Genomic DNA, 26,906 nt, shown 5'->3' with positions numbered 1-26,906 from the left:
ATGTGGGTGCTTTTTGTTGCCTCCAGTAATGACAGAATACCAGATTTCTTCAAGAGAATTGTGCAGCTAACATTAAAAAAATAAAAAATAAACTGGTGCATGCAAATCAAACTTTTACTTGTAGGAGGCCAGAAATGTCTTGTAACAGTTACTCTACAAGCACAAACTCAATCTTAACCTTTGATATCGCCTGGCTCGGCTCGATCGAGGCACTGAAGACTACAGACAACAGTTATCGCGACAAACTGGGCATGCAGCTTGCGACACATGGAGCGAGAAATCGGTCCCGGCAAGATCAAGGCCCCCCCAGTGACACAACTTTAGTGTCCATCAATTTGGTGGCACGGACAAGGAACTTGTGAAGCCCATGCAGGATCTTCCCACACCGAACTCTGTCGCTGGCCCCTTCCTCGACAGCACCGCTACTCCGAGTGAGGCGCCACTTCGGCTCTCCACACAAACGTTGCTCTGGCGTCACGAACAAAATGCTTAGTGCCCCACCTGGTGACTTCACGGAGGCCCTCGTAATAAACGTATCATGAGTATTTGTACCTAAGCGGACCAATCGAGACGTTCTACATGCATCACCATTTTTGGCGCACTTAGCCACACATAGGGAAAACATATGACAATCTTGGAAACTCCAAACGCAGGGAAAGAAAAGAAGGCATAAGATGACCACATCACAGATGGCACCTCAGGCAAGCCACCATGCCCTGACCCTTCATCACGCTTAGGGTGCGTGTAAGTGTAACGAGCCTGTAACGCCACCCCCTGCGGCCGTAATCTTTGTTGGCCGCTAGGTTTGGTGGCCCCACCAGGCTTGGTGGGCAACATTGTGCTTGACCGCCAATAAACACCTACGAGCATAGTTGCATGCGGGCAGTCACCGTCACCACCAGCCAGGTGCGGGTCGTCTCTTGGCTAAAGGGTTCCGCAACCCTCCCACGTCCACGAATGCGGGGCAAATCGTGACACTGAAGCCGTACTCCGAGTCCCTCCTCCACTCCATGTGCTCCCTCCACTCGGCTCGGGGGAGGATAGCACTAGGCTTATGCACGGAGAAATTGCTTTCAAGCATCTCCTCCACTGGCGGCTCGAGGGGAGGAAGGACTCAGAATACCAGGGTAAGCAGGCAACTCTCAGCTAGGCAAGGCACTACAGTTCATTCCACAAGCTAGGTGCAGCACTGTGGAGGCTACATTGCTGTCGACAGCCCGGCCCCCCAGGGCGCCGAACTCACCGCGAAGGAAGCGACAAAAGGCGCCGGGGCATTGCGGTTCCACTTGCCAAGAGGGGAGAAGGGAATGTCCTTTCAGGACCCCCTTCGTGGCGAGTTAGGCGCCCTCAGTGGTCGCACAGTGTAGCCTCCACAGTGCTGCACCTAGCTTGTGTAATGAAGTATAGACGCTGGCCGATGCATTCCGGAGTGGCTGCTTTGACGATTTCTCTTGTTCGCTGGCCTTTGGGTCGAAATAAAATGGCTGTGCGCTCAGGTTAACCAAGGTCATGTTTCTCTCCTGTGGAAGCACGGTCCCTTAGCCCGGTGTTTACACTGGCGCTCGCTTGCCTCCCCCAGAAGCTCACGCTGTGCCGGCCGAGGGGGCGCTTGTCTCCGAGAAAGTGTCTGCCGATGTTCAACGAGATCCACCAGTGCTGAGGTGCTGTGGGAGCACCGAGAGCCCGGATCCTTGGAGGGAGAGCAGGTGTGGGCCCCCCCGTGCTAGAACTTGAGGCTGAACCCGGTGCCCTTGGCCGAGCTCCCCTTGCTGGGGATGTTCATGTGGAAGCCTGCTGCTGCCAGGAGCCCCTCGTCGTCCCCTTCGCCCTGGAGCCGAGGAGAGAGGGACACACCTTTCAGGCACGCCATTTTCCACCAGCCTTCAGCGAAAGGCCACAAACACAGCAACGGCAGGAGCAGACTGGGGCTCTCCGTTATGGAATCACAAAAAACTGCAGGCTTCATCACCCAGGCGCACACCGTGTCCTTTTGGAGCGGTGTGCGTCTAGAACACTGCCTCGGCACTTGTTACAGGCACCTACCATGACACGCTGTTGCAAAAATGCTTCACTGTGAAACACAGGATGAAAACCATTTTTCGCACCAGTGCACTTACACCAACACTGCAGCTTTGTGAATGCTGGTTATTGTGTAGACAAGTGTTTCAGATCAACTGCACTAACAAAACATGGTTTTAGTAGGAAACCAAGCTTGATGTGTGACCATTGCTGCAAGATGCAAAATTTCACTGCTTGGAGGCAACCGCAGCCCAAGAAATACTTTCCATTGAAATGAAGTTTGCTCACTCAGTAGAGTGCAGGAAACAGTCACCACAGCAGCATCAACATTTTACTGTGTTGAGCCACCCTTGGCATGGCCAATACATCCTGGGCGAAAGAGAACACTAACAGTGGTAGCCACTCCTCTGCCAAGTGGGCTGTTGAGAGCTGCTACCTCATCTCTGCATCACAGATGCTCTGCACAGCTAGACATCTCTACGGCAAACAGCGTCGCCTGTAGCCAGATGTGTGGTTTAAGGCCCCTTCACACTTGTGGCTGGAGCGACAAAAGCGAGCAATGCAATTGGAGTGATGGCGACGAAGTATTTTTGCTTTTCTTCTCATCGTCTCTCACTGGGAAAGTGACTTCATGGGAATTTCGGTCTCGACATAGCACAGTATCCGGGCACCATGGCGGCAAGATATGACGCCAGGAACCCTCGCCGCCTCTTTCTGTGCCAAAAGCAACGGCAGCGACAAATGTTGGTCGAGCCCAATCGCTCTTGCTGTGTGACGAAGCGATGGCAAGTGGCAGAAATGGCGCCACTTTTGGTGGCTCCAGTGCCGAGTGTGAATGGGCCACAAGCGTGCCGCAGAGGGCGCAAGCCAACCACAGGAGCTGTGCATACGGGCTCCCTCATGACGACGAGGGGAACCCGGTGAAGGCTTACGGCCAGCCAGGGGAGCTCTTCGTGCACGCTGCGAGAGAGGAGGAGGGCGGGGGGCATGTAGCGCTGCGAGCAAGGAGCGGCCAGAGCACCCGATGCGCATGCACACGGCCCGGAGCTCGCTTCAAGGGGCCTCGCAACAGCCCACGAGTTACGCCTGGAAAGGCCAGAGGCCAAGCCTGGTGCCTGCCCATGTGCTGTGATGTTCGCTCCGTCTCTCGACAATTCGTGTCACGTGGAACAACTGCCAGCGCACCCATCTCTACATTTCAGTATGGCTGAGACGTGAGTTTCGCGGCCCCTGCCAATGGATTGGGAAAGAGCAGCGGAGCCAACTGCCACATCAGCAAGCGCACACGTGTTGCGCTGAAGTGCGATGGCCATATTTTCGTTAAACAGGCAAGCTTCGGGTGAAACTAGGAATCTTTCAATCAAAAACGCCTGTCTGTTTAGACCCCCCGAGGGCCACCTGCAGACATGTTCTGGAAGCCAGTCTACTGGGCCCCTCCCCATGTGCCGAGTTTGATAGGCCGTAATCAGCTAGCCGATGCTCACCAGCTGCTTGGCAAACTGCTTGCCGCCCGAGGGCGGCTTGGGGCTGTGCGCCTTGCGGTGTCCCAGCTCGCTCTTGGCCGGCCACGTGGGGAACATGGACGGGTCCACGGGCACGGGGGTCTCCTTGAAGAACTCGTGCCGCAGCGCCTCCTCGGCCGTGATGCGCCGGCTCGGGAAGTACGTCAGGAACCTGCGCCATGGCAGAGCAGAGGTCGCCGCTACAGCAGCGAAGGCGGCACCCTCACCTCAGGGCCTCAGGGCCTCGGGGCTGCTCACTTGTTGAGGAGGTCGAAGCCCAGGTTGGACAGGGTGTGGCCGAAGCGGCTGCGCAGGTTGTTGTAGGGGTACTCGGTGAAGGTCACCTTCTTCACCAGGGGCAGCTCGGTGTAGCCGGGCCAGATCTTCTCGCTGGGCGTGCCCAGGTCCTTGAAGATGCGGTTCAGCTGGTCGATGTCCGACTTGCCCGGGAACAGGGGCTTCATGGTGAGCAGCTCGCCAAAGATGCAGCCCACGGACCAGAGGTCGATGGGGGTCGAGTACTCCTTGACGCCCAGCAGCAGCTCGGGCGCCCGGTACCACATGGTCACCACCACGGGCGTGTAGTGCTTGAGCGGGGAGCCGTACTCGCGCGCCAGGCCGAAGTCGCCCACCTTGAGGATCCCCCGGTGGCTGAGCAGCAGGTTGGAGGTCTTCAGGTCCCGGTGCAGGATCCAGTTGTCGTGCAGGTGGGCCACCGCCTGGAGCAGCTGCAGCATCAGCGTCTTCACCTCGCCCACCAGGAAGGGCTGCTGCATCACCTCCATCAGGCTCTTCAGGTCGTGCTCCACGTAGTCCATCACAATGTAGATCTTGTCCATGTTGCTGCCCACCACGATCTCGCGCACCGTCACGATGTTGGGGTGCTGCGCCTTCAGCAGCGTGTTGATCTCCCGCAGCGAGGTGATCGGGAAGCCCTCCTTCTCCTTCTCCATCTTGAGCCGCTTGAGCGCCACGATCTCATCTGCAGAGAGGCACGCGCTCCCTGTCGCAGGCCGCCCCCTGCCCGGGTCCGGGAACGAGAAGGGCACCGACCTGTGTGCTTGTCGCGGGCCCGGTAGACGACGCCGTAGGTGCCCTCCTCGATGCGGTTGAGGCAGTGGAACTCCTCCACGCTGCGGCAGCCCTGGATGGCCGGCAGGTAGGGCGGCAGCAGCACCGCTTCCCCCTCCTCCCCCTCCTCGCTCAGCGCCTCCGGCCCTGTCGCCTCTGCAAGCACCCCGTTGAAGGGTAAGCGCTGCGACAGCTGCAGTCATCCCGTTTCCCCGCGCCTGCTGAACAACGCATTTAGTGCTGCATGCAGCCGAAAGGAAGCCAGCCGCAGCATAGACCGTCCCATCGGGCGAGGGGGCCGCCTTTCCCCTCTCCGGCTCCTCCTATGCCTTGACTGCCCTTTGTAGGCATTGCGTGGGCGGGTTTGCCACTAACTTTTTAGCTAATAAATGGTCGCACCAGTTATACAGCCGCTTTCACGCTGAAAGCTATAAAGCACGCTATGGAGCACGGTAACTGTGCTGCAAGCAGGCCTGTCAGTGTCTACGAGTTCAGCAAGTGCTACTGGAGACGGCCGCACGAGGAACTGAAGGGGACCAACAAGCAGCGCAAAGGCATTGAGCTGGCTGTCATTCTAGGTGGATTAACTTCCACGCTCCAGCCTTTGAAAGCACCACCTTTGAACAAGCCGTTCAAAGGCAACGTTCGAAGGCTGTACACAGAGTGGATTGCGAGCACGCTCTGACGCCGGCCAGAAAGATACGGGGACCATCATCAGTGGAGATGCTGTGCAGCTGCATATCGGAATCGGTGGGAATGCTCGCTGCTGACGTCGCCGCCAAGAGCTTCAAGAAAAGGGGCGCTTCGAGTGCACTGGATGGAACTGAAGACCACTTGGTGTGGGACAACGGCCAGCAATGGTAGCAGTACCAGACCAGAACTGCTCCCATCTGGGCACCGACTGGCCACAGCGAACGAAGTTTCCTGCTCCGTGCCTATGCCGACCCTGTACTTTTATTACGACCTGCAAGGAAATGGTGTGGTTATGTGTAAGACCTATTCAAATCTCAGTTAAGCTCATTTTTACCCCTCAAAATTTTTTCACACCCGCATAATTACTTCACCCCCTAGCTTCACACTGATTTTTCTGGGGGGGGGGGGGGGGGGGGAAAGAAAAAAGAAATGCGAGGATTATGTGAGTAAATACGGTGGTATTAGTTCCATCTCAATCATTGCTGAAGTTGCACAGCGTCAGACCCAGATATAAGTATTACAAGAGCTGGCCTTGGCGATTTTCACTGTGACTAGTGCCTGCCTAGGATGAGGGGGGGGGGGGACTACTCTCACGCAAAATAAAGTTGTTCTCTCATTCACTCCAGCAACAGTTTGGTCTATTGCCAAAACATGGTTTCTCTTTGTCGGCAATATCAAACTAAGTGATGCAAAAGCAAACACTTGCCTGGCTGCTGAACGGCGGACGCTTAACGAGTCCTTATAAAACGCCCTCCAAAAGCCGTTTTTTAATTTTATGTCGTACATTAGTTGCACGGCTAAGCTGTGCTGCTGAGCAGCTCGCAATTCTAGAGAGGAAGTTTTGTTTGTACTGTGTAGTTGGTGCCAGTGGTGGCTAAGGATGGGGGTGTTATCGATAACACTTAACACTTCTATTAATGCTAAACACTTACTAAGCTCACCCACTGCAACCTGTATTACACCCTAGAAGGGTTTGATACCAGCAGTCTGCTGTGCTGACAGCGCTTTTGCTTGTTGCCCATGGGTGCTGAGCGTCTCAGAGTTAGATCCATTTTTGCAGTACAGTTGAACCTCGTTATAAGAGACATGGATGTGAGAGACAAATGGGTATAAGAGACACTATTCACCCACATGGTTGGCCGCCCTATCTTTCCCATTAAATTGACCTCTTTTATAACAGACATCGGATGTAGAAGTCAGTTGGTTATAAGGGATGAGTCATCCTTGAACTTTAATCAACAATCTCGCTTGTAGCAGACACTTTAACTTCAGATGCAGTGCCACCAGTCACTAATTGCAGTTGCTTCCATTGTGGAAACACAGCTGGACGACAGACGCCTGCAGTCGCCATTTATTATAACTTCAGCAAACACACAGTGGTGGTTCAGTCAGCTATGAAATGACGATGAGAAGCCCTGCCAATGGAAATGCAACTTGCAGAAGTGGTTGAAGCTTACTTCCATCCATTGGACCGCGACTGCACATGTGGGCTCTCCCACTTGCGTAGCTCCCAATCAAGAAGCATCGCAGATGCCGAGTCCTGCAAGCATGATGAATTGCCTGAGCACACAGCGGTAGAAGCTGTGTGCTCTGGCTATTCATCAGGCTTGTGAACTCAACATCTACGATTCACCTTCCGCAAACAGTGAAAGGAAAGAAAACTTGTAGAATCGGTTGTAAAAAACAGCGTAAATACAGTCGTAATGCAAACAAACATTCAGAACTGTTTCATAAATACTGGGGTCCAAACATAAATTAGAATGAATCTTTTGCAACATGCTGTAGCGTTCTTTTGAGCTCAGTTTAGTCATACGGTGCCTACATTGACCTAGGGTCTGATTAGTAAGTGAAAACATGGTTCCCTGCTTATAAGAGACATCTCGTATAAGAGACAGAAACTGCTCCCCGGTACGTGTCTCTTATAAAGGGGTTCAACTGTAAAACGTTCGATGAAGTATTGCACGACATTATGTTCAATTCGACATCGTTCACGCACTGTGCGCCGCGCTACTTTGAGGCGAATTTCAGCTTCACCACGGCCACCAGTTTAAGCCAGATCACTTAAACTGGTCCCATGGAGCAATTTTTCAATTTATTAACGTGCACTACGGAAGGCAGCGTACAATGCAGCACGACGACAACCTTGCCGCGCCGTAGCTGGCGCCCACGTGCCGCAGAGCACATCGGCCAGCCACCAGGGTGCCCCTCAAGCGTGCAAACAGTGCCCAGACCAAGAGAGAGAGGAAAACCTTGCGAAAGCAAGTTTCCACGCTACCTGATGGGCAGTAATTATTTGGCTAAAGCACTTCACTTTGTGGTTGCCAAAGCTAAACACTGACTGCGCTTGCTAGTTAAGTTCCGAGACCATTTCAGATTTTGAAAAAAAAAAAAAAAAAAACAGAGGGGGGGGGGGCTTTGCAAAGGAAGACATGTCAATCGGAGCATGCACAACATCCACTGCACAGTGAACACGCCTGCCCTGAACACCCTGCATGTCGGCCTCCAAGGCTACCCCCCGAGCGCCAGTCTTTGCAAGCTGCCACACGCAATCACTTGGCGGGCTTGCTCCAGCCGGGAGCGCTGTGCTGCTGCAACGGCAGCTCACCTCGCTTTTCCCAGTAACAATAGGCCGGGTGGGTACAAATCAAACGTGCACGTGATTTCCGTGGCTGGAAGAAAAACTTTTTTTCAAATTCTGGTTTCAAATCCTCTGTAGTAAGGAATGCACTGCATGGTACTGTGTATGTCGACTGCTCATTGTCCTTTGTCAGTTCAAAGTGCGGAAAAGCATGGGCTTGCTACCTGAAAAGGGGGTTTGCTATCTGCTAGAGAGCATCTTTGGCATTGCTACTGGCTAAAGAAGCACTCGCTAGGCACCGTGGAGCGTCCCGCACAAACCCCGGTTGCATTTTTTTCCTGCCACTTTGGCACTGCAGTGGGCTGCTCAACCTCTGAACCTTTGCTCACGCAGATGTGCAGCAGTTATGGTTGCCCTTCCAAGCTGGCAATGACAAGCAGCCGCTGCTGCTGCTGTTCCTGCTGGTACTTGATGCCAACGCACATGCAATCTTGAGACACATTTTGTGGGGAAAAAGGTGCATGTTAAAATCTAGTCATCACAGTAGTCTTGCAGTTCTTTTCTAAAACACTGACTGCCCAAGTTGATTTCCTGCCCTGGCACTATGTACAGTGGAATCTCGATGGTACCACTCTGGGTGATACGAATTTCTGAGAAGTCCTGGCGAAATTCCACTGTATGCAATGGGCAAAATTGACCGGCGGATGATACGAGAGAGCCTGCGAGGCACCTGACTGCCGAGTGAGCCAGCGACAGTGACGTACCGGCTCCCCTCTTTGTCGCTCTTCCTCCAGGAATGGCCAGGCTGTTTTTTCCTGCTTGGAAAAACGAGCCGCGCATGCCACAGGATGCCACCGTGGAACCACCTGCACGCTGCGCGCGGCCGGCGGCAGTGGCAACATGCCGGCGGCTTCAGTCGCGATGTGGTGCGGGGGTGCTCAAGCAACCGCTCTTTAAAGTGGCGCTCAAGTTGCCTGTGTGGTAAAGCAACTGATAATGTGGGCCAAAATGGTACCAACATCATCTGCACCGCTAGTGAAAGCCACTGTTCTACCGCTTCAACCGCTCTTTAAAATGGCGCTCAAGGCACACACGGAGTTGCCTGTGTGGTACGGCAACTGATAATGTGGGCGAAAATGGTACCAACATCATCCGCGCTTCTAGTGAAAGCCGCCCATGAGAAATAACATCTCTGGCGGAGCCAGCCGGCGTTCTCGAGCGCTTAGAAACTGCTGCCATGAGGTGAGCACCTCCTCATAGTCGTCAGGCACGATTCTAGCATGATTCCGCAGGCACAATTCTAGCGCGCGTCGCACTAGAATCATGCCTGCAGTAGCTTCTGATCTAGGCAGAAGGTGCTGTGGGAGTGAAAAAATTGAATGCGCAATGCCAATGCATACGAATCGCACGCAAAAACACGCTATGAGGTGAGGTTCACGCCTTGGCTGTTGCGGCGTGTAGTGCTTGGGCACCGTGAGTGAAGAGACGAGTGCAAAGTTTTCTGCACTCCAGAAAGGACTGCTTGGCCACAGCCGCTCCAATGCGTGCAATCGAGCGGCCATGGCTTGGCAACATAGAGTTCCTCTGTCATAGGAATGAGTAAAGCACGAAAGTGAAGTGTGCAGCGAAATCTGCAGCTGAGCATGATATCCGGGTCGGTGGCTGTCTTGTGGGTGTGCTTGGCGAGCGAAGTGCTGCTGTCGGGTGGGTCGCTTTGGCAAAGGTGTACTGGCGTGATCATTTCCATGACAGATATAACGTCAGTGAAATCTTGCCGTATCCCGGCATAAAAAACTTTTGTGTTAAAATATAAAACCCGAAAACGAACAACCCTAAGTATAGCGTGCTAAAGCTTGCTTCCCCGCAACAAGGCTCTGTGTGCAGGGGTGCACCCTTTACAGGCCGCTTGCTTCGTTGTACTGGCGTCACTTCCGTGACGGATATGACACAAGTGAAATTTTTGTGAATCCCGGAATAAAACACTTTCGTGTTAAAAATGAAACAGAAAAACATCACCGATTTCTTCGCGTGAAAGTAAGAAAGAAATATAGTAAACTTTTTTTAGAGCTCAATTTTCTGTCTGTGTTGGCTCATACGAAGTTCGGATGATGCCAATACTTTTCGCGGTCCTGCGAGTGTCGTATCACTGAGATTCAACTGTATCTAGATTTTTTTTTCCGCATGTTCTCCCTATAAATTCTGGGGGCAATGGACGATACATTGAAACTGAAGTTGTTGCTACATATTATGTATTCTACACGCTTCAGGCTCATTTTCTTCAACTGTATATTTGGCCCAGTACTTGTAGCGTTCAAACTGCAGTGTTCTACATGCAAATGCAATTCTCATCATGTACACCCAGCAAGAGCTGAAGTTGGCAATAAATGACTTGGCCCATCGTAAATGATCATGCCAGCCAGTTATGATGCCCCCGTTAGCTTCGAGTCTTGCTCAAAACAAACACAAAGCCAGCTCAGTCATCGAACCCGGTTATGTAAAAACTCAGGCATGCTGAATTTCTGCGCAATTTCAGAATTACCGCCTGCACTTTCCATCAGCTTCCCCTTGAGAACTATGTGACACTTCAGGAGTGCAACGCTCCAAGAGGGCCCCCCTGGCACCAGCGAGGCAAGGCGTGTGGTGGAGCCGACAGAAACCCTTTCCCAAACCATGTTGTGGCTGCTCTCTCTCTGCACATCCTGCAATGTTCAAGGGCAACAGGAGATAAAAGGTGACTCCTGGGGTCACTGCGTTAGCCCATGGAGCTTGTGTGCAACTTGCCTCACAGCCTCTCCAGCTGGGAATCCCTCGAGGGGAGACAGCTAAGACTTATTTGGAGAACAACAAGCACCAAACCACAGACGGCCGGGCAGGATGGAAAGGGTTCGTCGTTTATACGCGATGCTCCCGGAAGAATCTCTGACGGCTCGAGATGAGGGCTGGGGAAACCCGCTGATGCACACATTTGTCGCAGGGCACTTCTCTACGGTGGCCAAGGAGTGGGAGTTACTGTTAGCACACGCTTTGCGGGGGTGCCAGCTGGAGCCCCGTTTACATTGACCCGACGAGGGCGCGTTGAGTAGAAATAAACAGGTTTTTTGGACTGGACACCCCCATGTATAAGCGGACAGGGCGGGTCAGAGAGCCGTCGCGGCGAGTCCAGTCAACTCGGAGGCAGGGGGTGGGTTAGCTCGCTCGTCGGGCTGAGTCGGCGGGCCGCGGGGAGCAGAATACCGTATCTGCGCGGTTCTGACGCGCCCCCAATCGTAACGTGCGGGTAAGTTCGCACAGGAAAATTCGAAAAAAAAAAAAAAATGTGACACTGACGGTACTGCGCAGATGGAAAAGACATGACACCATGTACCTGGAAGAGGGAGATTTTATTTGGCGTATGCAGCTCTGGAAGCCAAAAATGAATTATGCTTCACAAGGGTGCTTATCCAGCTGCTGCTGGAAATAAAGTTATCGCGGGGAACACTGAAGGTGCTTGCGGTTTCAAGTGCCTTGATCTTCATAATTCTAAGCGTTAGGGGCTAAGCAGAAGCACAAAAAAAGTGCAACAGCTGACCAGGGTATGCGGCATGCCATTGAGGAATCAGTGTGCCGAAATTCACTCATGTGGTGTTGACGGATTGTTTTTATTGGATTGAGTTGGATTTTGCGGGTACTTCGTGTCCGTTGCGTATGGAAATGCTGCTGGCCGCTTTAAAGCCTATTTCGGTTTTGAGCCCGATTGTAACGCGCACACAAATATTAAGCTACCTTTCAGCAAAAGAGGGTGCGCGTTACAATCGTGAAAATACGGTAGCCCCGTTTCCGGGAACCCCGCCGCTCCCCTCACCTCGATTCTTTGGATGGGGTTCATATAAACTCGGACACGTCGAGGTAAGCTGAACCCGCCACTCAACTCAACTCGCCCCTGTCGCGTCCATGTACACGGGGCTTGGGACGGCCTCATTGGTGCCATGTGACTGCTCACATTTTGTAGGTGGGCTGCAAAGTGCTCCCCACACCTCCGAGTCTTCTCACGGCACATTACATTACATTGCATTGCAATTGTGGAGTGAGGATGCACGGTGCCTCAGCAATTTGGCCAGCGTTTTGTTTTTTAACAGCAGAGCTGTTTAAGCTTGAGCTTGGTATGGTGCCATTGGCAAAAAAAAAATCCCCTCCTGTAAAGGGTGCCCTACTGCAGACGAGGTACTATAGCAGTGCAGCCGGCTTATGCACCTGCTCGAGTGAGAGCACAAGGGGCATGTGTGCATGCGCACCTCTTGCTATACCACTTTAAAGGTGACAGTCTTTTTTGGGCTATGCAAGGCTGGAGGAATTCTTACCCCCTGGGACCTGCTGTCAGTGTAAGGGACCGACTGGAACGGCCTTGTGAAATCCAGCTAAGCCTGTCCTCACCCCTCCACACCTCACCTAGCCCAGCAAGGCTTGGCAGAACCGGAAGAAGCTCCCCTGTTTCCCCAGCCTTGCCCCTGCAGTGCAAGCTACGCCAGTTTCATTTTTGTTTGCTCTACTCTGCAAGGAGCAAGGTGAAGTTTGTCCCGGCCTTCAGCGAATGGCCAGTGCGCTTATGCAGCCCGAGCACCAGCCCGCATTCGCAGGGAAAATCACATAACCGGGTTCGACCACTGGTTCCCCCTGCGAGACACTGTTGTACTCACTTGAGAATGTACTCAAAAATGTTTTGCACTCCTTGAGAAGCTTTCTCAGGTGAGCGGTACGGGATCCTCCCTTACCCACGTTCGCACTGGCCACCTTTTTCTCATCCTCGGAATACTTCTCATCTTCGTCAGAGTCTTCGTCGCTGCTGCTGCTGCTATCTGCAAGGAGAACAACAGTGGCAGGCTTGCTCCCCCGTGGCCACGTGGCACAAGCAGGCAGGGAAGCCACGGTTCTCCCCAAGACTGCTGCTGGCACCGAGGCTCCCTCCCCTCACCGTCAGAGTCGCTGCTGTCGTCGCTGCTCGAGTCGGAAGACAGATCGGAGCCGTCGTCGTCGTCATCGGAGCGCCCCTCGGCGGCCACAAGGGTGGCCACTGGCTGCGGCTGTTCCTTGGCCCCCGCTTCTGCGGGGGCCGCTTTCGCCTCCGCCGGGGTCGCCCCAACCTTCACCGGACTCGGTTCTTCGTCCTCTGCAAAGAAAGCGGCACCTAGCGAGAGGCCCTCTACGAGAGCATGCAGCCTGCGCTAGCACTGCTCACACACCGGGCGGGATGTTTACCACTGGGAAAGTTTTGCAGACGAGACGGGCGACCCGTCGTTTTGACTGCAACTTTGCGCCCCTGCCACGGTGCTCCCCTCGTCCTTCCCACCGCGTCGTCTCAGAACCTCTTGCTTCAGAGAGGGGCCCCTGTTCGCCAACAAGCCTCGCAAACGTGCCAGCCATGCCCCGAAATCCCCCGTACAGCAGGTGTCGCTTGGGCTCCATTGGAAGACCACGACATGCCTGGCTCCACGACCGTCGTCACCCATTGCACGCCATTGGTGCCTCCCCCCACTGCCCGACAAGGCTGCCCCACACTGGTAGGCTGGCGGTGATGGAGCAGCCCCAACCTGGTCGCGCTTGGCTACTCTAGGCTGGGCTGTGTGTGCCCCGTGGGTGTGGACCTGGCAGCAATGCGACAGTGCCCGCAAGGCAAGCACAAGTGGTGGCCTTCAGGGCTCGAACGCACGAGCCTGCCTTGTTGCACAGGCGAGCTGCACTCACGGACAAGTGCTATGCAAACGGGAAAGAGGACGCACAAAATACAGGGTGCTGGTTCGGCCACACTCAGGAAGCAACTCTCCTCTCCCTCTGCAGCTGTTACGAGAGAAATACGCAGTGATCCACAGTTCTCTCCGTGGCCTCCCCGTTAAGCGAGACTGCCCATCATGCGATTTTCTGTCTGTGCCTTTGCCGCCAACCCAGGGGTGAGACAGCTGAATCAGATTTGAGAGTAGCTGTTAGAGCAACAAGATCTCAATTTTTCAGCAGAAGAATGACATTTACTATGTCACCTTAGGTGCCTCAAAAATAAAATTTTTGGCAACTGAGGGGGGAAGGGGGGTGCACTTTTTAATTGGTTTTGAACATACATAACACTGAACCAGTGTTTCAATAAAGTTTTTTCTACCAAAGTATCACAGGGTACAAACTGAACTACCTTTTTACAAACCATTTTTAGATACTCAGGCTCTATGCATAAATAGCGTGAAGTGCTGTTGGAAATATCAAATTGAAAAACTAAGCAATCGTAAGGCATTTTTATTATCATGTGAATGCCAATATTATTATTTTTGTAATCCAAGTGTAGAGCCACGGCAATAGTTGCGCTAAGGAAGGTGACAGTCGTTGCACCCCACCAACCCTACCATTTCAACCCCCAAGGTGCACGTTCACTACGATCGTAATTTGAGTATTGTTGGTATGTTTAGCCACCTCCCTTTTGGCATTAAATTTCACTTCAAATAGACGAACCATTATTACTAGCGTGCAATAAATAACAGCCCGTCTCACTATCGGACACTGCTGAAACATTTTGCGGCGATGTTGCCTGCACCACCACTTCTGCCGGGTTGATCGTCCCATTCCCGCCGCTCGCAAGCTCGTGCAGATTGATAGAAGGGTTTAACGCGCCGACGCAACGCAGGCAATGAGGCGCGCCGTAGTGGAGAGCTCCAGATTAATTTTGACCAACTGGGGATCTTTAACGTGCGCCAAAATTTCGTACACAGTGGCGTTTTTGCTTTTCGCCTCCATCAGAAAAGCGGCCGCCGCAGACGGGAATCGAACCTGCGACCTCGTGCTCAAGCACAACGCCTTAGCCACTGAGCCACTGCGGCGGGTCGCTCGCAAGCTCGCTGTCAAAGGCAGCAATACCTCACTGTTTTATAACACTGCAATGAACTCGAAATTTCACTTCAAGCGTGCACCGCGCCTTACGCTGAACGCCGAAACATGGCCAATCCGCAGGCACTGCGTTGTTTTTGATGAACTCCCGTCTTTCAAATCACGCAACTTCCGGCAACAAATCAAATGACCGAATATAAACCTAGCCACCCCCATAACCAAAACCACAGTAGAAATAGGCGAAGAGCACTCTGCCTGAACCACCAGCAACTGCTATGGTGGCTAGAAACTGCTTCGCCCGGCAGCCATGTTTTCCAATCTTCACCACACAAAGATGGCAGTGCCCTGTAATGCTGTTCTGGAGATACGGCGCTCTGAAAATTGCCGTTTTTTCCATCAACTTGCGCAAGTAGTTTCAGGGTGTCTAGCAAATTGCCTAATTCAATTTCCCTGATTTTTCCATGTTTTTCATGACCATTTTAGTCGAAATTCCCTGACCTATACAACACGTGCCATTCTATGGAAATGGTCCGTGAAGCAAATAAAAAGCGTAGAGAAAACACATTCTATCGTAGGGAAAAACACATTTGTTGCAAGTGCCCTGATTCTCAAAATGCACTTTGATTAACTTCAGTTCATTCAGCTTCAGGTTTGCTTGCCTTCAGTTACGGCTTCAGAAAGTCTTGCGGGATAGAAGCTTCAAGTTGCGCTTCAGCGAGTACCTTTTGCTTTTTTTCTTGATTGTCCTGGCTCGACATGAAACGTGAACCGCATGGTACGTTTTTGCACGCAATTCGGGCACGTCGGCGTTGCGCGTGCGATTTTTTGACGCCCGCGTCGACGATTCGCGTGCGCGGCAGCTTCTGCCTTACTTAGAAAATGACGCGCGTGGCGCGCAGCAGTGGGAGGAGCCTGACGACTTGCGCCAATGCGGAGCCGCGCGCCTCATGGCGGCAGTTTCAAAGCCCTCGAGACAGCCGGCTGGCTCCGCCAGAGACGTTTAGGCTTACCACCCCGGGCAGGTATTGCATGGGCGCTTTCACTAGCGGCGCGGATGATGTCTTATAGTAACGTTTTCGCCCACATTATATGCTCCTTTACCGCACAAGCAATTTTGTGCGTGTCTTGTGCGGCATTTTAGAGAGCGCTTAGAAGCGGTCGCTCGAGCTTCGCGGTCGAAGCCGCCGCCAGCAGCACTGCGCGCAGCGTGCGGGTGGTTCCGCGGCAGCGGCAGCGCACCTGTGACGTGCGCGGCGCGTTTTTGCGAGCAGAAAATGCCGCACGCGGTTCATGCTAAACCATGTCATGTTCCTTTTTGATTATGTAATTCTGGCTCCTGATGCCATAAGAAAGTAGTTCTTTCAAGATTAGCTCCCGAAAAGTGCTGCCTTTAAAAATTTGCTGGAAAAAAAGGCACGTTGTGCGTGTGATTTCGGTACCACACACATCGCCCCTCTGCGCAAGTGCACCCAGCAACCTAAGCCAGCTGCGCGCTGCGTGAACCACACGGCGAGTTCCTGCACGCGATTCGTGCACAGTATTTTCACGGCCGCGTCCACAATTTCGTGTTTGCGGTGGCTCCTTTCCTGCACAAGCAAGTGCGTTTGTGCCTTGAATAGCATTTTAATAAGCGGTAAAAGCGGCCGTTGGAGCTACCGCACAACTTTGCGGCCGGTGCTGCCGCCCTGTTGCCGGCGCCTGCCGCTCGGCACGGTGCGTGCCGAGAAAACGTTTTATGCGGTTCACGCTTTCGTCGCTTGCGAACGTGTTGCGTTCGTGTAACTTCTTGGGGGACTCCAACGCTCCAACACTGGTTTCCCCTATTCTAAAACAGTGTGGGCAGGCCCCAAAGTGGTTTTCCCTGACTGGTACTACTTGATTGAAAAATTCCCTGACAATTTCCTGACTTTTCCCGGCGGCTCAAAATTTCCTTACTTTTCCCTGTTTTCCCGGCCACTAGACACCCTGAGTTTGTCGCCTCAGTACACATAAGTAGCGCATTGATTCGAATATAGGTCGAAATTTTTTTTGCAAAAAAGTGCTTAAAAATTAAGGGTTGACCTATAATCGTGACCGAAGAACCTCGACCTATAGCCGTGACCAAAATTGGTGAGCGCACCGAGCGATCAGTTTCTCCATCGCGCCCGGCGCTCCGCAATTAGAGGCGCCAGCGTGGAGCATCTAGAAAAAGGACAGGCAAGAAAATAAAAGAAGGAAAAACAACGAAGCAATCGGAGTGCACTTGTCCTCGTCGTTTCCTTCTTTGTCTTTGTTTTTTGTGCAATTGGTGCCATGGATAGATTCCAACTAGGCGGCTCACGGTGTTGCTTCAGTGTAAGAAAACCAGCCACGGTCACTGCCGGCCATCGCGCATTACCTGCGGCCAGACAAGACCCGAACAAGCTGAAGTAGTGGCTAGAGGGCCAGATTGGCTAGGCTTGGTGTATTCGGAACCGTGGTAGTGGCTAGTGCGAGGTGGTAGCGACTTTTGCCACGTAGCACAGCCACCTTGTGAACGGAATGGCATTGGCTGCATCGCTCGCTGTCTCTACTATCTCCCCGTTCTGCGTTTCATGCGCTTTCTTTGTGTCTGCTTCATTCTTGTTTCCGCACATGACGTTTTGCACGTGCACATTTCACGATGTCACATTGGATGAGCTATACTGCCGATTTTAAGCGGTGGGTGATCCTGTTTGCTGAGAACTTGAACAACTGCACCGCTCAGCGAGAGTTCGGCGTTCACGAAAAGCTGATCAGGGGATGGCGGAAACGGCGGGACGAACTTTTTGCGTGTAGTGCACTGCGTCGTGCGTTCCATGGACCTGCAACCAGGAGGCACGATGCTCTAGAGAAAGAAGTCCGGCTTTACGTGAAAGAGGAGCGTGCGAAAGGACTCCAAGTGTCCGGCGAGGCGGGATTGGCCGCTCAGCCTTCAAAGCCAGTCGGGGTGGATCGATAAATTCATGCGGCACAATGGACTCTCCCTTCGCCGCAGAACCAGCGGAGTACGAAGAGCGGCTGGTGGCATTCCAGCGCTACGTGATCAAGCTCAGGCAGAAGCGCAACTACCTTCTCGGTCAGATTGGGAATGCACTTCGACATGCCCGGCCGCACAACCGTCACAGCGAAAGGAGCAGAGGCCATGCGCCTGTTAACCACAGGCAATGGACACACGCACTTCACGGTGATGCTGCGCTGCACTGCTGATGGCTGGCAGTTGCTGCCGCACACAGTGTTTCGCCGGAAGACCGCTCCGAAGGGCGAAGGGCTCCCGGCAAATGTGAAAAGGGATTCATGAATGACGAAATGGTCAAGGAGTGGTTCAGGATGGTGTGGATGAGACAACCGAGAGCAAACTTGAAGCTCCGAAACATTCTGGTCCTTGACTCTTTCAGAGGCCACATTTGCCCGGGAGTAAAGGAGACTGTTTGGGAGGCTGGTACGGACCTGGTCATCATACCTGGCCAGATGACGTCACAACTGCAGCCCTTGGACACGAGCGTCTACAAGGAGTGGCTGGCAAGAGATGCTGCCACCAAGAACCCAACGGGACGCCGCAACAAGGCTCTGCTGAGCAAAGTAACCGCTTGGGTAAAGAACACGTCGGAGGCATAGAGTTTCATACTAACATATACTAGAGGGAAATCTGGCGCCACTGTCTAGGGGTGCCGCGCTTCAGCGAGCGTGCCGTCATGTACCGGGCAGGCACGTTCCCCTTGTCCTTGGCATGGCTCACGAACAGGCTGAAAAGTGGCCTCTGGCTGCAAAAATGCAACAATATTACTGCACAAGGTTAATCGAATTTATTCTGTTATCCTAAAATTAAAGCTCCCGAAAGATTTATTTGTCAGGGATTATTTAGAAGCTTCATAAAAGATGAACAAAAAAACAATGTTACCCATTTTGGCTTCAAGACGAAAAAGAAGCCATGTGGCTAACCAAGCCAAGGAAGCGAGGAACGTCGCTAACTGCAATGGCGCCGCCCACAGCGGCCCGCGAATGCAGCGGCAGATTTCCCTCTAGTATATATGAGTATGAAACTCTATGGTCGGAGGACCTGCCTGCAGACATATCCGAGCCGGATTCAAGAAGTGCTGCATCTGCAACGCCCTCGACGGCACCGAGGACGGCAGCGAAGCATCCGACGATGACATTTCTCGAAGTTCCGACGGCGACGACGCAGTGTGTGGCTCCGACCAGTGAGGTATAAGCGACCGCGTTGTAAATAAATGTGAGTTTTAACAAGTTTTTTGGTCAACCTATATGGGTCGACTTATAATGGAATATTTTAAATTTTCTTTTGGCTACTTCAATTTTTCAGGTGGTCGACCTATATTCATGCTCGACCTATTTTTGAATAAATATGGTATGTTTTCTACAGGACTTTGCAATGGTTTTCGATGGGAAAAATTTAAAAACCCACATAATATACCATGCGCAACCCGACATTGTGACCTTCGAAGCAACTATACCGGGGACAATTTTATGCAGGTTTTTTATTCAATCATCAATCAATTAACTCTTTCGTTACCACGCCTATTCAAATCGATCACCGGTGATCCATGATTCATATTGCCTATTTCGACATATTGTAGTCGTTTCTCATACACCTAATGCGGCCAGTGATTAGTCTAGGCACTGCCCTTTTAGAATCAGTTTAAATTTTCCCGCTCCGGCGACATTGAGATTTTTGGCGGCGTTTTTTGCGAGCTGAGGTGCGCGTGTTTTTGAGGAAGGGGGCGTGGCTGCTGCACTTGAGAAAAAAGGATGCAGGTCGTGGTTAGGCTGCATTACCATAATATTTTTTTGTGAAAAGGCTCCTGGCAAGTCAAATACCAAATAATGGGGTCAGATTTGTAATCCGACAGCGTTGAGAGGTGATAATTACTTGAAAATGGCCCCAGCTATTCACTAATGATCTTTGGTTCGGACAAAGGGCAGCTTTATTCTCCCAAAGTTTATTTCTGATGGTCCCCCGCATGTCTAGCAAGTGTGCCTGACATTTTCAACCAGTTTTCAGCAGTTTCGGTTTAGTTTTCGCATTGCGAAATTCATATTTGGCGCTACTACGCAGTTACCCAACTACACGCTCATTTGCCATGGCGCCTCTGTTCCCCGCTACTGCTCCTCAAAACAAGCATGCCACTCGCGCTTCCACTTTATCTACGCCTTGCTTCTGCGATAAGAGCTTCTGTTGAAAGTCAAACGATAACACCAAGTCGTCGGGTATCAGCTCAGACGAGGAGAACGCTTCCAATTGGCCTTGACCACCGCCAGCTGTTCACCGCCCAGTTTCGGTTTCATACGAGGGTATTTCCGGAGGTCTAGTGTCGCTTCTTAGTAGTACTGTCTATTCTGACAAAGTCTCCAACAGCCTTGTAATTGTTTCTCTTCGAAATTGTCAGGTGGCGCTGCAATGTAGTAGGCTCGTAGTGCTGAACTCGCTTCCCAGCCCGACGGCGGCTTGGTGAAAGCTTGCTGGGCATGATTCTGGCGCATCGTACCTTATTCCTGCAAGCAGGGCTACCATAGTGAGTCATAACATGATAATAAACTGCAAATGAAAGTTTTGAACGTCAACAAGCATCCACCAAAGAGTTTGGTTCTCAACTCCAAGCGGATTTTTTCACATCGCTTGCTTGCCTTCAATATTGTGCAGGTCATAATCATTGACAAGGTGTTTTTACATCACGTGGAGGCTAATTTGGGCCTTTAATATATATGTCAAACCACCATATTTCTTCTAGAGAACCATCCAAAATAGCAAAACTTGAAATAGAGGTTGGGCTTCACCACATGGCACGGGCACCACGTGGGCTAACATTTTCTTTTGTATCTGACAAATTGTACTGCGCAACTCAATTTTTTTTTCTAGGATGGGTTTTTGAAATGTCTACCTACAAAATTATATTCTAAATATTTTCTACTACAGGTGGTTTATTATACATAACTTACTTTTTTCTTATTTTCTTCGACGCGTGGACAAAAATTTCGAATTCAATAATTTTTTTCGGAATCATAATTTAGGAAAACATTATTAAAACTGGTGTCGTTGGAAAGTGCGTGGAATAATCTGCATTTTATGTCACTGCAATGTGTGCCTAACCAATATGTATAGCACAAAAAAATGTTTTGTTAGACCCTTCAAAATTGGTCAATTTCCCGCGGTAACGAAAGAGTTAAACCTTTACAAACAGCATCACCTTGGAGTTGGTGCTGGAAAATTATGCCATCAGTAAGCATTTTCCCCCACTGAAACTGACGGGAGCGTTAAAATCCTTGGCTCTCAGACCGTTTTTGAGCAGTTAGGTGCAATTTTTGCAATTTTCAAGCTTTCGGAACAGCCTGGCGCAGAAAAACAAATTTGTATAAGAACTGCGCAATACCCGCAGCTGTTTCACCCCTGCGCCAACCCAAAACGAGCTGGTATCGCCACACTTCTCAAATGTGCAGCCTTTCTCCTCTCTGCACGCAGGAGAAGCTAACTGAACCTTTACTGCCAGAAGGAGGCGCTGCGAGTGCAAAGAAATACACTGCACTAGATGGATGCAGACGCCTGGAACAAGCTGTGCTATTCTGCGGCAGCCCAGGAAGGAAGTCTACCAAGGGGCCTCAGCACTGCAGCTGGCTACATCACTCCCAACTCGTTTATCAATCGGCCACAGAGTGCCATGGCTCTCCTTTTATCTCATCCATCATACGTGCCACCGTGTGAACATCAGAGAGAAAATGGCAGCATCTCCACTCCGTGGATGATGGCGAGGGTGCGGAGTACGGGGACTCGAAATGACATCCAAGTTGCGTTCTGAGTGACATCCGATTTGCGCCCCAACTGTCATTAGATTTGAGCCGTGAGTTGCGCCTTGATTATTCCCCAAATGAAACTGCAACCCACGGCTCAAATCGAATTTCGCTTCATTTTCGCTTGATGCTGGTGTGCGCACGGATATTGGAGGTCCTAAGGTACTCCACACCGTTACAAGCGAGGGAGTAAATCGTCTGACTTACAATCGTAGCCAAATGGGTGAGACGACTGAGTCTAACTGTCTGGTCTACCGGACACAGGCTCGAATCCTGTAGGTGCCTGTGTGATTTTTCGCGGTAGTAAATGCTCTGTGCATGGACGCGGACAGAGATTGTGCGGTCCTAAAAAACGAAAAGACATGTTTGATCTGCGCAACAAACCTCTACAGTTGGTGCGGCTCTAATAATGAGTCTCCAAGACAGTCGTATCACCTAATGCTCTGGCCGAACATGCAGAAGCAAGTCGTCATGAAACAGACTGGGCCAATGCAAAAATAATGGAAAAAGAGAAGAATTGGACCGCACGGCTTTGTCTTGAATCCCTGACAATCCAGACCACCGAGCACACACTTAATCGCAATGACGGCAACTTCCCACACGTGTACGCACGTTGCCTACGTCACATCTTGAATCCAACATAACCAGATCACATTCACCCCCTCAGCTCATTGTGAACAAGGCTCCCGTACAGGAGCCGAAACGTCCTTTTTCGCTTTATAAACACTCGTGGTCGGTGTCAGTTTTTAATTTGTGTCATGCAATTCCCCGACCAGACCAGACGCTTCCATCCAACACTTGATTTTTTTTCACAGTCGATATATACTGATTTTGTTTCTCGCCACCAGAAAACCGCCAGAACAACTACGGCAGGAAGCAGGTGCACACCAGAGGCCCAGCACAGGCCTCAGGATGCATGGAAAAGAGGCGTGTCGCCAGCGATGTTGAGCGAGAGCCACTCGGGAGGGGCCTGCTCTGCGGCAGCATCGCTCCACACGGCACATGTCCTCATGGCTGTGGACCAACGAACAGGCCCTACATAAAACCCTCTCGTTTCAGAATGGCCAAGTGCAGGGTCCAGCCACCACAGATGAAAGACAGCCCGCAATGCTTAGAAGTAAATTTGCGCCCCTTCCAGAAATTCCCTTATCCCGAGTGCACCTGCATGCATGCCATGGCGATGGAACTAGTCTCGCAAGTCTCCTTCCAGGCAACACAACCGACCGGGTGTGAGGAGGCACTTGTCGCCAGTGCTTGGAAGTGACAAGAAGCGCTCCTGCCGTGGCCGGTGAGGGGGCAAGTCGGAGGCAGGAGGAACACGGGGATCAGCGAGCTCTCTGCTGCCTCCCTTCGGCCTTCAGGAGTGTTCACCACCTTCCTTCTGCAGCCCGACTAGCGGGCGCACAATGTTCAACCGCCCTTCACCGTTTCGCAATGGCCAGCACCAACGGCAAGGTCACAGCACCGGCCATAGCACAAGGTCATAGCACACGTGAGCCTGGACGTTTCTCGGTTGAACTTTCTTTCGCAGAGACTGGACTGTTGATTTTCCCTTTTGATATCTGTTTTGGACATGTCCCGTCAGCACGATTCGTCTCTTGTCTGACGCCTCATTCTTCTCTGCCAGGAAAAGCCCCTCCTCATAGACAAAGCAATCTGCAGCGCACAAATGGCATCCGCCACAGAGCCCTCCATAATTGCCAGAGAGTTGAGGAGGAGGCGAGTCTTGGTGGAGAGGAGAGGGCGCCGGACATGGAGTTGGGGAAATGGCTGGCAGTTGGCAAAGGGCTGGGTCTGGTGGGCACCGAGCAAAAGCAACGGTTAGCAAACTGGGGCCAACGCCACCGGGCAACCTAGAGCTCTCGCAGGGGAGGCTGAAATTCGCAAGCTCCAAATCGAATGCGACGAGCTAGACCGCGAGATACTGCTCCAAGAAAAGAAGCGCGCGACTCCAGATTTAGATGTTGACATTGCAGAGAGAGAGAGCCGCGTTGCAAAGAGGGATGCAAGAAGAGCATCGAACCCCACGCATGTGGGACAGAAGCCATGCGGGTCACTGGCAATGATCAGGCCGCAAAACGGAAAGGGTGAAAAGATTTTGAACAGCCACACATCCCGGTGAAAGGCTTGTTCCAGGCACGAAAGTGGCACGTGTCGAGTGCAGCACCCAGATCAACGAGCCGCGTAGCCTTGTGACGAGCTGGCTGAGCAGTTTGGAACGCGCTCTTAGCCGGAAAACTCCACTTTCAGCCTTGGGGCACGAATACATGGGTGTCCTGCAAAAGCACCTGGCCACCAGCAAAAAGCTGTTGTTAGCGGAGAGCGACCCAGCTTTGACGCATTGCGTCCAGCTGAAGCAAGCATGTTCTCGCAAGGGAGTTCCCGCTCACGACGGGATTAAAGTTGAACCGCATTTTGTGAGAGCTCAAGTAACGAGGCCCAGGAGGGTGCGCACAACAGCTGGCGCAATCAAAAGGTATCAAAATGTGTCAAGATACTATTGCGGAGGCACCCTCGCAAATGGCAAATCGAGAATCCCTCGGAGAAGCCTAACCGACCACTTAGCCAAAGGAGTCCAATGGACGAGTTGGAAGACGGTGAAGATGAAGTTACATGTGAACAAACTGGATTGAAGACATGGCGTAGACTTGACTAGAAACGAGTGGCATAAAGATATGAACCTGTTTTAAGAGAGATTTTTCCGAAAATGTTTGGATCACTGTGTGCATACAGCTCAAGCGTTGTACCTTGACATAAGGTGTTCTATTTTGGTGAATATTTTGAATGAGGGGACGGCGGAGAAAAAAGGTGATACAGTCTACGCCCGTTACAACGGACCCTCTGAATCCAGAAAAAAACGTCCGCTGTAGCCGAAGTATGCAGTATCCGACGGGGGGTGGGGTATGAGCCCTAAAGTGGGTACTTTGACCGATATTGCATATGCATAGCACATACACTTTGTTCTTTCTACACGCCTGCAGCACCTCTGCACAGTGTTCCCGCGAGGGCAAAGAATCGCGTAAACACAGTTTCCAAAGCTTAGCACCGGCACTTGGAAAAGGCCTAGCGCATGCGGTCAAGCGTGTAAAGACGCATCATGAGCTGAGCAAATAAAGCAATATAACTAGGCGCAATTATTAAGCCGCTGTAAAACATCAGGCGTGGCCATCAGCATTAGCTAGGCTCTTTTAAAACCCCTCACGACGAGACAGATTTTCCCGAAACCGTTCATCAAACAAATCGGATCGCTGCCTGATGTTCCCTCAAGGCAGCTTCCACATTTTTAGCGATTTTAGTCTGGTCATTGAAACAGCTGTAAAATCGGAAGATAGACCAGTTGGACTGCGCACGGTTACTGGCAGATTGCACACAATGGATGGGGAACAACCCCCCCTACTTGAGGCATTTCTTACCCTTTTCACCGAACGGAACGGGAACGATGCATGCCCAAGTTTTTTATTACATAAAAAGACTGACGAGGGCAGACTCGCCTCCAAGTGCACCACTTCAAGTATTCGAGAGCCCTGTTTTCGGCAGGCACCTCGTAGGTGTTGTGAAATCCCCCCCTACTGAATAATGGCCGCCGCAAGAGCAGTCTGTCTTGATTTTACCTAACCGGCCAAACCGCTTCCGCTCACTGACTAGCCAGTCAGTGAGCGAAAGCGGTTTGGCCGGTTAGGTAAAATCAAGACAGACTGCTCCCGTCCAGTACAGCTGGTGTCGTTTCACAACTGTGAGTGATTAGTCTGTCTTGATTTTACCTAACCGGCCAAACCGCTTCCGCTCACTGACTGGCCAGCGTCACTATCAATAATTAACAGTGACTCTGGCTAGTCAGTGAGCGGAAGCGGTTCGGCCGGTTAGGTAACATCAAGACAGACTGCTCTCACGGCGGCCGTCTCGGGGTAGGGGGGGGATTTCACAACACCTACGAGGCGCCTGCCCTGTTTTCCATCTCACCGGAGTCGCGTTTATCGGCAGCGGCCTTGTTCTTGACGATAGAGCGGACCGTCTGCTTAGACAGGCCTGTACTTCTGGCGATGTCAGCCTGTTTTTGCCCATGTTCGACAGCGTTAATTACGCTTAATTTATCCGACAGTGAAATGAGCTACCTTGCCGCTCATGCCGCTGGTCGCAAAAAAACTGGCACTGGCTTGGCTGCGCCAATGACCCGGCTGCCAGCAATGTTGCCAGACATAACAGTTTTCTTCCCAAAATAAACAAAGAAAAAGCGCATCGGGTGCCGTCCCCGCGGAAGTACGCTGTAAACATTCAGTCGAAACAATTTTCGCCTAATATTTAGTCTGTTGTAGCCGATAGTCTGCTCCAGCCGGGTCCGTTATGAGTGGAGTGGCCTCCATTTAAAATGCATACGGACCAGACAAACCAACAGAAATGGTCTGTTGTAACCGAAAGTCCGTTGTTGCCGGATCCGCTGTAACGAGCGTAGACTGTATCTCGGTGTTTGCAAAATCGCAAATCGTAAACTATTATTTTATTTTGGTTTTTGCAGTACATTTGTACTTGGGCTATAGGCTGGATGGTTCGTCTGTGCTAGACACAATTCAAGAGTTACAGTGAGTGTGTTTGTTGTATCTTAAGTACCGTATTTTCTGGTGTATAAGTCGCGGTTTTTTTCTGAAATTTTCATTGGTGTGTCTTATCCACCGGTGCGACTTATGTATGGAATAAATCCAGTTCGCGGCGGCCACGCGTGGCCAGCGCACGTTGAGGCGCAGCTCTATGGTGTAAATCAATCCAAAGCCCACCGGTACGGCGTTTCTCATAGCCCATATGTCGCTTCGGGACGTTACACCAAAGGATTTGCAGCTTTTTCTAGTCAAAAACAATGATAATGGCCTGCAACAACCGCGTGCCACTTTACGCCATGTGCAGTAACTACAGCTTAGAATAAATTCAAAGTAACATCAAACTTGGTTGCAAAAACAAAATGCAGGTTATGAATTATTACAGAAAGTTACTCGGAAGGAGGTAAACGTGGTGCTAATTTTTAAAATGACAGCTTGCGGATAAGTTTCGATTTTCAGGCCGCTTCCGGTCGCGTCACTTCTGTCTGCCATGACACCTTTATTGCGCTGATTTAGGACAGCACGCAAGAGACGCGCAACGTTTGGAGAGGTGGCCAAATGGGTCTCCGACTCTTGGAACTCCATTTCTACAAAAACAGTTGTAGCCGGGTTGATGATGGCCGGAGTAATCCGGTCCGCGAGTGGTAACGATGTTGGTGAAGAAGACATCAGAGAGTCGGAGGACGACAGTGATGTGCCAGTGGAACTCCCACTGAAGATACTGAATTATTTGTTAGCGAGTCTGAGGAAAAAGACTTCGATGGTTTTGCCTAAATGCCGTCCGTAAGTACATGCCATCTGTGTGTATCAATA

At 51.6% G+C, this 26,906-nt stretch overlaps 1 protein-coding gene across 7 annotated transcripts in view; it reads right to left on the bottom strand.

The window, feature by feature from the left end:
* Positions 1 to 1,492: 1,492 nt before the first annotated feature.
* Positions 1,493 to 26,906, bottom strand: part of Pitslre (cyclin dependent kinase 11B pitslre) — a 53,748-nt gene continuing 28,334 nt past the window's right edge. For 2 of the 7 annotated variants that reach the window (XM_077675656.1, XM_077675659.1), the window contains 7 exons: positions 12,812 to 13,006; positions 12,537 to 12,695; positions 8,628 to 8,729; positions 4,575 to 4,748; positions 3,780 to 4,503; positions 3,504 to 3,693; positions 1,493 to 1,828 (listed from right to left, as the gene is read on the bottom strand). In XM_077675656.1, the coding sequence (XP_077531782.1) occupies positions 1,724 to 1,828; positions 3,504 to 3,693; positions 3,780 to 4,503; positions 4,575 to 4,748; positions 8,628 to 8,729; positions 12,537 to 12,695; positions 12,812 to 13,006 (1,649 nt within the window). In that variant the 3' untranslated portion in view covers positions 1,493 to 1,723. The remainder of the gene's footprint in view (positions 1,829 to 3,503; positions 3,694 to 3,779; positions 4,504 to 4,574; positions 4,749 to 8,627; positions 8,730 to 12,536; positions 12,696 to 12,811; positions 13,007 to 26,906) is intronic. The other 5 variants (XM_077675657.1, XM_077675658.1, XM_077675661.1 and 2 more) reach the window with 5 other exon arrangements.

The sequence above is a fragment of the Haemaphysalis longicornis genome, unplaced genomic scaffold (genome assembly GCF_048455015.1).
Source record: "Haemaphysalis longicornis isolate Haplotype H1 unplaced genomic scaffold, Haemaphysalis longicornis Haplotype H1 scaffold_7, whole genome shotgun sequence".
Classification (NCBI taxonomy): domain Eukaryota; kingdom Metazoa; phylum Arthropoda; class Arachnida; order Ixodida; family Ixodidae; genus Haemaphysalis; species Haemaphysalis longicornis.
The sequence above is the reverse complement of the archived record's forward strand: the minus strand, read 5'-3'. Positions and strand labels throughout refer to the sequence as shown.